Below are 10,175 nucleotides of genomic sequence, written 5' to 3' on the forward strand. Positions count from 1 at the left end.
AGTGAGGTCAGATCAGTCCCTCCCCGCATACGGTACCAAAACATTTCCATTGCCGCTGATGAAGCCACTAGGATGGTCGCCGCTCGCTTAGTACATTGGTATAATTCTGTCACATAGAAGAGCCTTCTACCGATCACCATATCATTAACGTGTGCCATTAAGTTCCCAGCATGTAGTTTTGTACGGCCCTATCCTGCGATGGGTTGAAGGACAAGCCTCTTGCTGGAAGAAGCTGAACATTCATCTCCAAAATTTATTTCGTTGGAAGTTCTTCGCTTCCGTCCAAATTCATCTGATATATAACGTTTGTAACGATCATTCCATCAAGTCTGATTAATTGCTTTCTTCTACAAGACTTGTCGCATGAATAATAAATAACAAATATTGTTACAAAAAATAATACAAATAAATACAAATACAAATACACTGTCCTGATATAACAAAAAGTACTCTTAATCTCGGTATTTTGAGTTAGTGCTGTGCCCTCAATGTATGGTTCTGCCGGCTCATTCTGGTGGACCCGATCACACAGCATGCCATGCTATGCAGCCTTCGTTCCTTGCCTTCCAAATGATCCGGCAACCGGCTGTTTTAGAAACCGGCATTAGAAAACAATTTCTAAAACCTCAAAACAATATTTTATGTTAGCTAATTTGTTATGGCTTGAAGTATTCAATTGTTGGATGAAATTTAACAGAAACAAGAAAATCCTTTTATTATTTAGACAAAAAATAAAACTGAGATTGTAAGAATCAGCGGCTACTACGTCACCAAGGCGAGTATGGAGTAGTCTGAAATTGGCGAAAAACGCATGAGAACGAAAAATGTGGAATGATCTAGAACACACCGACACTTCAAAACAACATTCAAGGCCCTGTAGGATTCTTCTACCGACACGTTCCCCGGACGAGGTGTGTTTAGTGTTGTTTATTCAACTGTTTCTTTATCTGCGTTACTTGTTCGGACTGGGATTGGCTCTTCGAACACAAATTGGTACGTATGCGTACATTTCTAGCATTTTATCATACAAATGAATTCCAGAATTTACGACAGTGAGGTGGAAACTTAAGATTTTCGTAAGCAAACACACAAAGTGAGCTTTTCGAACCGAAGATCGGTCTTTATTCCTTTCCAAAATGTGCGATCGCCGTACTGATGCGCTCTAGCTACCGTTCTATTCCATAAGGACTATGTTGTACAACTACTGGCTGTGCGGGTTCAAGCTAGAAGCCGTCCTGGTGCCCTAAATGCTATCTCGCTACCGCTTCCTTCACCTTCATTCTGGCCTTTACGAGTTCGATGTCTGGCACATGGCCAACAGCATGTCGAGGCTTGCGGACTTCGCAACTAACCCGTGGTACATGACGGACGCGGTACTTTCGGCCCGCTGAATCATGGCCAGTCCCTCCAGATTTACCGCAGCCAGCACCAGCTTCGTCTCGAAGGTGGTGTCCTGCAGCAGTGTGGTAATCATGGCAACCGTCTGTTGGTAAGAGAAGGAAAAAGGGTTTGAGAAACAATGGAAATTATGCTTGACCAGTTCTTTGATTTATGGCATCAAAATTACCTCCGTAAAGCAACGGGCTATTCCGGCCTTGATGATGGTGCTGGAACTCGTTGAGCCGAGATTGAGGCAGAAGTTGATACGGGTGTTGATGTAGCGAGTCTGCTCGCGCATCACCTGATTGTACTCACTGATGAACGCGTCGGTGTAACCGGTGTTGGAGTATTCGTTCAACGCGCGATTCAGCACATCACGCATTGTGTTCTGGAGGCTCGTGATAGTGCCACCGTACTTGCCGTTGCAATTTGCTGCATAGGCACCGCCGAACGACATGGTGGCTGCTAGCCGGAAGTTGGTACCGTTAACGATATTCGTTAGCTGTTGGACGGTGGACTTTACAAATCCATCCGTACCGACGTAGATCTGCGTGATCTGAGTCTGCAGCTTACTGAAGTAGTCGGCCTGAACGGTCTGGTAGGAGGTATTGAACGAGATCATCGCATCTCGCAGCGCCTGGGCCTGGGTGCGGGTGCTCGAGTCCTGGATGAACTCATTCAGCCGCGACTGAGTGCTGAAGATCTCGTTTATGCCAGAGTTGGTGTCTGAAGTCACCTTGCTCTGGAACGATTGGACGCGGCTAACGATCTGGTTGTAATAGTCCCTCTGCGTGTTGTTAACCGAGGTGAACGCGTTACCGAGATCGTTGTTGTAGGACGTCAGGATGTTGTTGGCCTGCTCGAAGGCAGTCCGAACCGCTTGCACGGTGGTGGTGAGGGCCCGCTGCATCGTTGTCGATACTGCGATCGAACCACTCAGCTGGATCAGTGTGTTGATCTGGATGTTGGCGTTGACGGTACTGGTTGTGACCGGGCCGGCGGCAAGCACCGCCACCACCTGCTTGTACAGCGCGTCTAGGTTGGTGGTGATCTGGGTCAACGCATCCAACAGGGTGGCCACGGCGGACGTGATAGCGTTGCCATTTTGCGTCGACGTGGATGACACCACGTTCGTCACCAGGGTAGGAGCGGCGTCGAGGACCGCGTACGCCCCATCGATGGTGGCGTTAATAGTGGCGAACATACAGGATGGGGCGGTCACGCGCTCTCTAGCAATGACCGAAATGTTGCGCAGAACGTCATTCACCGGACCGGTGATCACGTTCACCAACTTCACCAGCGAATCACCGGATTGGATCAGTGACGTAACGCCGTTAAACTTCGGCAGCTGGTAGCCACCGATGGCACCCTGTAGATTTCCGGACACTTCGCCGACGAGACTGGCAGCCGCATTGATGTTCGGCGAGTTCCTCGTCACGAAGTCGATATCAATTTCCAGTCCCAGATCAGGCGAGGCATGCTAGGAATATTACGGCGGTAGGAAGAATGAAAAGAGTGTAACACATGTCTGTGTAGCAGATCGCTGGAGGTGAGTGTGGAAAAAACTCTATCGATTGACCACTTACGCTCAGACCTAACAGCAACGAGACCAAAATGGCGCTGACCGCTGCCCACTTGCCCATGTTTGACACTTGTAGAACGCGTACTCGGAGCTGCCAGAAAATACTGCTGTCAAGTCGGAATCAAACCCGATACTAAGTAGAATCTACCCAGAGGCGGCTGTCTAATAAATTTTTCGGAACTTCTCTCTTTTTCGCTTTTAAATTCCTCAGTCTAGCCTGAGTCGATGGTACCGTTTCTCTAGTACTACCGTGCAGTCTCCTCGAGCACCTCTGACACACTCCTGCTTTCTACCGGCGCTGGTCCGCTAGTTTTTCTGAGCCCCGAGCCAACACGACAGCCATCGGTTGCGTCGTCTGTTTACTAAATCTGGTATCTGGAGCTCCACCAGGCAATGTCACCATCTGCAGCTCCCGCGTCCCTCGTCTACAACGTGTACGCTCGGGTGTGTAGGACCTTCCGAGCTCCCGACAAACACGACCAACATTCAACCCAACCTCTGGCGACATGGCCTACCGAAAACCTTCAACCTCCCATAAAACACACACACACACACCGGATCATTGGAGTGACCGTGTTACTGACGCCGAAATCCTCTTGCGTATGCCAGGCGTTCAAATATTGAAACAAGTATCCCAATCATCCGCGGTCCATTGGATATGTTATGCCTTTAATATGTGTGTGTGTTTCTTTTCTTCCTTCTTAGGATGCCAGATTGAAATAAACACTCCACAGAAGCGAGGATCTATAAAATGTATTTTTAAACGTCTAAAGACGTCAATGGCGCGTGCGTCAATATATCTTAAGTTATCTGAGTATAGACTTATCCTTTTGCAACACTCCACAATCTTCAATACCAGTTGTATTGACATTTTTATATTGTTGCATTTTCACATTTTTCCTTGAACTCTGAATCGACTGAGTGAAATTACATTACATAAATATTTCTTTTAGATTTTTGCAAGCATTTCGTTGGCGTATTGTGATATTACCCTCCATAGGTGTAATAGATGAATTTTGCATCTTACCTGGATCCCTTTCAACTGGAATGTTGTTGTACAAATGTTTTTACTTGCACATGCATACAAATTTGAATACCTAATCATATTGCTATAAAATTCGCACTTTCTTTGGAATATGGGAGTTCATTCATATTGTAATGAGATCTTTACCCAAGTAAGTAAATTGTACACTACCGATTCGGATAGTTTTTTTTTTTATGTAAGAGACTTTGACCTCCTCGGTCATTCGTCTCTAGCACCGATTCGGATGGTTGAAACATGGTTCATGTTGCAAAGTACTAAGGCAAACAAACATTTCGAAAAACGTGCTTGAAGAAAGAAGTATCGTAGCCTACTATATGGGAAAATAATTTATACTACTATATTTAATAATTTATAATAAAATTTATTTCTATGATTGGTACAATTTATGCAAATTTGGCTATGTCCGCCATAATGATATCAAATATTTGAAGCACACAAAACTAATTATAGGGTAAATTATATATTAATCATAAATCAAAAATGCATGAGTTAATAAAAATGTATGAACTAAAATTAATTCAGAATACAATTTTTGTTTCTACAAAACCTTCCCTTGAAGGCATGTAGCTATTATTGATCAGTATATTGGTTGGGTATTGCATTAATACCCAATCAGATAGTAATCGCTTGGATATTTTGAAGAGTGTACTTTTATAAAATACTAATAAACATTCATTTCATTAGATGGATGGTTCAATTTTAGTTTACACCTACAAGAATATGATTATTAGTCTTACAAGGCACGTTAGACATGCCATGACGGCGTAATAACTATAGTTATCAACTGTACTAATAAAAGGCACTACGTACGAGACATTTCAACACGACGGCGAGACTTCTAGGCCATACGATTTCGATACAGGACAAGGTGACACGATACACACAGATTCTGACTGTTTTTCCGACCATCGATCCGACCTTGACGGATTTGTTTGTTTCTATCCCACAACACTAACAGTATCGAGCGTGGCGTCGTTGTCTTAAACGAAGGTCTGTTGTCTTACGTAAATCCGTCACCACATGAAACACGTACAAGGTCTTAGCCAATCTTAGCCGAGGGGCGTAGAACACTTGCAATAATATTAGGCTTTCGGTTGCTTTTGGCAGGAACATTCACCCTGTTTTTGGGATGCTCGAAGAAATAGTTAGATCAATTTCTTCTGATCTGGTGTGCAATTATTTTGCCACAGTCGCCTTGAGCACAGTGGTCCGGCGCCAGTTTTGCATCGACAGCAGCTCAAGGGTGCATAAAATGTACCAAGGACTTTGGCAGGCTCGTGAAAAACAAAGTGAGCCAGAAAACACTTGAGCAAACGGCAGGCTATTCTAGGAACCGTTTGGCGATACGATCGGAAGAGTTGCGGTACATTGACGCAATGTTGTGGATGTTTTCTTCTGAAATCTAGAATGTTCTATGTACGTGTCTAATCTATTAACACTACCATTGTTAATCAGATACACGTCTGTAACACTTTAGTATTTTATCAAAATAATGGTTTTCAAACCAAAACAGAGAATCTTTTCCTCAAAAGCCATAATTGAGAGAAACTGTTTTTGGAAAACACCTTACATACCTACAACGAGATTTAAAAAGTTTCTGTCTGTACTCTACTGTCAGGCATTCGGAAGGTACCTTAGCGGACATTGTTTTCTGCATTTCGCATGTTGCAGCCCAGAACACTATTCTGGGATTTTATCTCCATTTTCTGCAATATTATAGCTATGATTGTTACTCCTAAAGTTACTTCGGATTTCGCTAGGGAACACATCCCAGGCACCCGGACAAACACGGGCTTCAAACGTACAGCGAATCCACCTGGGACAACATTGCCGCAAGACACCACACATGTGGTAACCATTTTCTGGTGATGGAACTGTAACACCTACCGACGAAACATGGCCGAATTTTCGTGCGCCAAAGGCTTTTACTTTAAGTCGACAGAATTCTTACTTTCACTCGTATCATAATTTATTATTATGCTCCAAGGACGTGGACTATAAAGAATTGAATTAGAAATAAATGCGACAACAAAGTAATATTTAATGGTCTACGTGAAAACGACAGTTTATTTACTCTCATCTAGATCTGTCTCTCCTATTACTAATGAACTGGCTATTACTGGCCCGAAACAAGGCACGTGTCCAGCGCAGACTGGAAGGCAGTGGCCATCGCCTGGTAGGTGACGGTGACCTGGTTGATGCACGATTTCACCCGGTTGTTGGAGGCGACCACCTCAAGCTGCAGCATGGTGCGGGCCAGGACGAACTGTTGGTCAAGGTTGGCCTTGTAGATGGGGTACGCGACAGTAGACAGCTGTAAAGAGTAGGCGGGTTCACCAAACAAAACAAGACCGTGAGATTGTAAGAAAGAAGGAGGAACACTGGGCAAGGAAAGAAAGAAGGAAGAAACCTACCGATTTGAGGCAACCGTTGATTTCCTGCTTCGTGTCCGCGCGGGAGGACACGGAACCGAGCCCGGAGCAGTAGCGCACGTTGTTGGTCAGCCCTTCGTAGTTCTTGCGCATCAGCGACATGTAGTTGTTCAGGATCGAGGACACGCGGCTCAGCTGGGTGTTCTCGTTGTTCAGGCAGTCCTGAATGCGATCGGCAAACTGGTTCATCTGGTCATTAGCCGTGTTGGTGTAGCGACCGCGGCACGTACTGGCGAACGTGGACGTCGAGCGGCTGATGGTGGTCGTAAAGTAGTTGTTGGCCGTCGTTAGCGAATCGACCGCCAGGTTGACCGAGGCACTCGTCTTCGTGTTCATACAGCTACCGACGTTACCGAAGGCGCTGGCCGTCACTTGAATGTTCGCCGAAACGCTAGCCGAAAGGGTCGAACTGGCCGCGTCCAGGGCATCCGATGACGCCAGTGCATTGGTACCGATCACCGAGTCGGTGAGGAAGCTGGTCAGCGTTTGCTTGGCCGAGGTGAGCTGATTGCTCATGTCAGTGCGCAAGCTGGTGAACTTGTTGTTGTAGTCCGTAATCTTGCTCTGGATGTTGTTGCTGAACGAAGTTAGCACGGAGGAGATACTCGATCGTCGGCTTACCACCGTGTTTTCGAACTGGGCCGACGCATCGGGCAGCTGGGAATCGGAAATGGTGACATCGAGATCAAAGGGTCAGAGCGCCATTGCTTGTGGTCAAGCATCCTAACCGGAAGCCTCCCATCCCAACCCGAACTACTCACATTCACGGCAAGCACAGCCAATACGGCAAACAAGGTGTAAAAAGTCTTCATCGTGGGCGTCCCTTGTGTGTCCTGTGCGTCGTAAAGTTGGCGACTAACTGAATCCAATCAGGTACGGGTGTTAAAATGGTTTGGTAAAAAGAAAAACGCTGTTCCGTGGCCCGAACCGATATCGTTCAATCATATATGTTTGAAGAGCGTGCACACACACACACACACGCACACACATATGCTCATAAACACACACACATACACAAAAGTCTTCTGCCACTCTAGTCGGTGAGTATTCGGTTAGTAATACATTCAATCCGACATTGCAACCATTTTATAAGAGCACACATCTTGTTGGATTGAGCTCAGAGGAAGGGGGTTTCGGGGGAAGGTGGTCGGGGATGACGATATGGGATGAGGTACATCTTCGTACGAAAAGATTTGTCAACATCCCATACCAGCAGGGCGCTTGAAAGGCAATCGTTTTCCACCGTGGAACGGTTGGAGCTCTGTGGCCATCTTTTTTCTTTCCCTCAAGAACACTCGGCGGTGCGGTGGAGGTCTAATATGGGGATCACTTGTACAAATTGATCGACTAACACGAATTGCGTGTACAATCCAAAGACCTACGTCGGCTAGCAGTGCCATGGTACCGTAGGGGGCAATATCGCAATACGAGGAGCGACATGAAGAAGAGTGCTGGAGTTGAATGACGTCCATGTTTGCGACCGGCCAGTCCTTGAGGTAAGGTCTGGTGTGGGTAGAGCATCTGTTTGGGGCCAGGAGATATTTTTCAAAAATAGCGTTACATGGCTCGTATCCGATCCGCGTACTCTATGGTATATGGTATCGATCGCACCGTATAATGCGCATGGTTCTTATAATAGCAGAACCATTGCATCCAACATTCATAAGGCATGTTTTATTTACATAAATGGTACTTCAACCCCCGAGAGATCAGGCCCGGTCTTCACACGAGACTGGTAACTCGGTTTTACTGGTGGGGATTTAGACGTTATCCGTCCATCACCATTTGATTCGGGACAGTCACAATACCGGACAATCACAATATAGAACGCAGATGATGAGCTTGAGTCGAGTCGACAATTTCCAGAGCAGGATAAAGGCTTCTAGGGGCCCCAAGTATCTATAACTGCAGATCCTAAAACATAGAGCTATATGGCAATGGAAAAGAAATTTATGTTCTGGGATGTTTGTCTACACCCGCCGTACTCTACTGCTGTTACGTCATCATACTTGTTCCGGTCACTGGCCAATGCAATGCAATGACCAGCACTGGCCAGCAATTCAGGTCTAATGAGAAAATCTAGAATTGGCTGAATGAATAGCGTCAAAAAACGATTCCTTTTATAATTAGAATTTTTTTGTTAATAAAACTCCCTTACTAGAAACCTAATCGAACTTGTCTTTCATACATGCGTATGTTTTGTGCCATAACGTACGCAACTCAACATGCAACGTGTAACAGTTCGAACTCCTAGAAGCTACAGATTTTCAATCCTTCCCTAAGACATGACGGTCAGGGCAAGGTCCTATCCACAGGGATAAGCATGTGGTCCTTCAAAGTGCAGAAAGGAAGAAATTAATGACTATTTCAATGGCATACATTTTCAAGAATTCGCTGTGGGACATTCGCATTCTGCCGATTGTCTTTTTTATGTGTAGGAACTATAATGTTATGGAATGGAACTTCATGCAATAGTGAAATGTGCTTTGTAATTCTAAAGTACAGCTAAAACATTTACTCATTTTTTAGAAAACCCCCTGCTGCTGCTGCAAAAACCAGGTACTTGAGGTACTACAGCTTCGCTTGCAAATTGTTCAAGTATGTAGTTCAATCACACAAGTGGTAATACCGGTAAGTCTCTTTCTCAGCAACAATGATACTTGAAAATCTCTTACTTTATGAATGGGCCGCTTGTAAATGATTGTTCCCATCGGAATCATCCTAAACAATTGGTATGGAGTGACTATGTTTTCCTGACTGAATACTGATTAGATAAAGTAGCAAATAATAGTGACCTTACAGTGTTTCGCAACGATCAGCGTTTCGTTTGCACAATTACGGTAGAACAGTAAAATAGTGATGCGGAAGCTATTATCACATTTTGGACGAATTTACCTAATTTGGCAAACTAACCTTGGTTAGTTATTACTGAATAACTAAGATTATTACTGCGTAACTTGTTGTCTCTTCTTCGAACCAATGTTTTGCTGATGAATGAGGGTAGAGCAATAAGGTCGGTTAGAAATTAGAAAAGTTAGGATGACATACAGCAAGATAACATTTTTCTTTGAAGCCAAGCCGGGAGTAATAAGCTTGGTTTCTGAGCAATCTTTTGGCCATAATGTTAACACTAATCTTTGTCTTTTGCATAAAAACTAGCAAAATTTTAATCAAAAAATGCCATTTAAAAAGCGACCCTCCGACGCATAAAACCTTCAGGTGCACGATGGAGCGAAGCCGGGATAAAAATCAAAAATTCATTTTTGGATTTCAGAAAAATGAGATATGTTTTCTTAAACTACAAGATGAAACTAAGAAATGACCCAAAAACTAGAGCCTCTGTTCTTCCAGGTTCTGAGAAACAGCCCGTCAAAGTCAAGACTTGTGAAAATATTGCTTGAAAAATTGAAAAAAATCCATCAACTTTGAAAGTCTGTAACTCCTATAATAATGGCCGGAATCGAATTTCAAGCACAGTTTTGGAAAGGTATATTATCCTGCTTTAAAATTGTTGACAGTTTAAGTAAATTGAAATTGAATGTCACAAAATATTAAGCATTGTTTCCCAAAACTCCTGGAAAATTTTTCAATTTTCTGTTTTTAACCTTACGCCATCGCTAAGGATTGTGAAAGATTGTAATATGATGCATACCCACTTATAGCCTAGAATGTTTTGTAACAATAAATGATAGTTTTTTTTGCGCATACGCGCGCATCTTTACGTCATTCTGTACTT

At 44.2% G+C, this 10,175-nt stretch overlaps 2 protein-coding genes across 2 annotated transcripts; both read right to left on the minus strand.

Annotated features, from left to right (window-relative positions):
- Positions 1–1,288: 1,288 nt before the first annotated feature.
- LOC131293228 (uncharacterized) lies at positions 1,289–3,023 on the minus strand. Its single transcript, XM_058321308.1, has 3 exons — positions 2,967–3,023; positions 1,568–2,860; positions 1,289–1,483 (listed from the first exon to the last, which is right to left on the minus strand). Exons 1-3 carry the CDS (start codon positions 3,021–3,023, stop codon positions 1,289–1,291), a joined length of 1,545 nt encoding a protein of 514 aa, XP_058177291.1.
- Positions 3,024–6,123: 3,100 nt separating this feature from the next.
- On the minus strand, positions 6,124–7,251 carry LOC131293230 (uncharacterized). The gene is made up of 3 exons (XM_058321309.1): positions 7,201–7,251; positions 6,422–7,096; positions 6,124–6,321 (listed from the first exon to the last, which is right to left on the minus strand). Exons 1-3 carry the CDS (start codon positions 7,249–7,251, stop codon positions 6,124–6,126), a joined length of 924 nt encoding a protein of 307 aa, XP_058177292.1.
- Between the last annotated feature and the right edge of the window lie 2,924 nt (positions 7,252–10,175).

This window comes from Anopheles ziemanni, chromosome 2, assembly GCF_943734765.1.
Source record: "Anopheles ziemanni chromosome 2, idAnoZiCoDA_A2_x.2, whole genome shotgun sequence".
NCBI lineage: Eukaryota > Metazoa > Arthropoda > Insecta > Diptera > Culicidae > Anopheles > Anopheles ziemanni.

What these genes read in the sequence shown, in the direction of transcription:
- LOC131293228 (XM_058321308.1), bottom strand. Translation starts at nt 3,023, where the DNA reads ATGGGCAAGTGGGCAGCGGTCAGCGCCATTTTGGTCTCGTTGCTGTTA. An exon ending in CGTTGCTGTTAGGTCTGAGC is followed by an intron (nt 2,861 to 2,966) that starts GTAAGTGGTCAA and finishes TAATATTCCTAG; the next exon opens with CATGCCTCGCCTGATCTGGG. An exon ending in TAGCCCGTTGCTTTACGGAG is followed by an intron (nt 1,484 to 1,567) that starts GTAATTTTGATG and finishes TCTTACCAACAG; the next exon opens with ACGGTTGCCATGATTACCAC.
- LOC131293230 (XM_058321309.1), bottom strand. Translation starts at nt 7,251, where the DNA reads ATGAAGACTTTTTACACCTTGTTTGCCGTATTGGCTGTGCTTGCCGTG. An exon ending in TGGCTGTGCTTGCCGTGAAT is followed by an intron (nt 7,097 to 7,200) that starts GTGAGTAGTTCG and finishes TCCGATTCCCAG; the next exon opens with CTGCCCGATGCGTCGGCCCA. An exon ending in TCAACGGTTGCCTCAAATCG is followed by an intron (nt 6,322 to 6,421) that starts GTAGGTTTCTTC and finishes TACTCTTTACAG; the next exon opens with CTGTCTACTGTCGCGTACCC.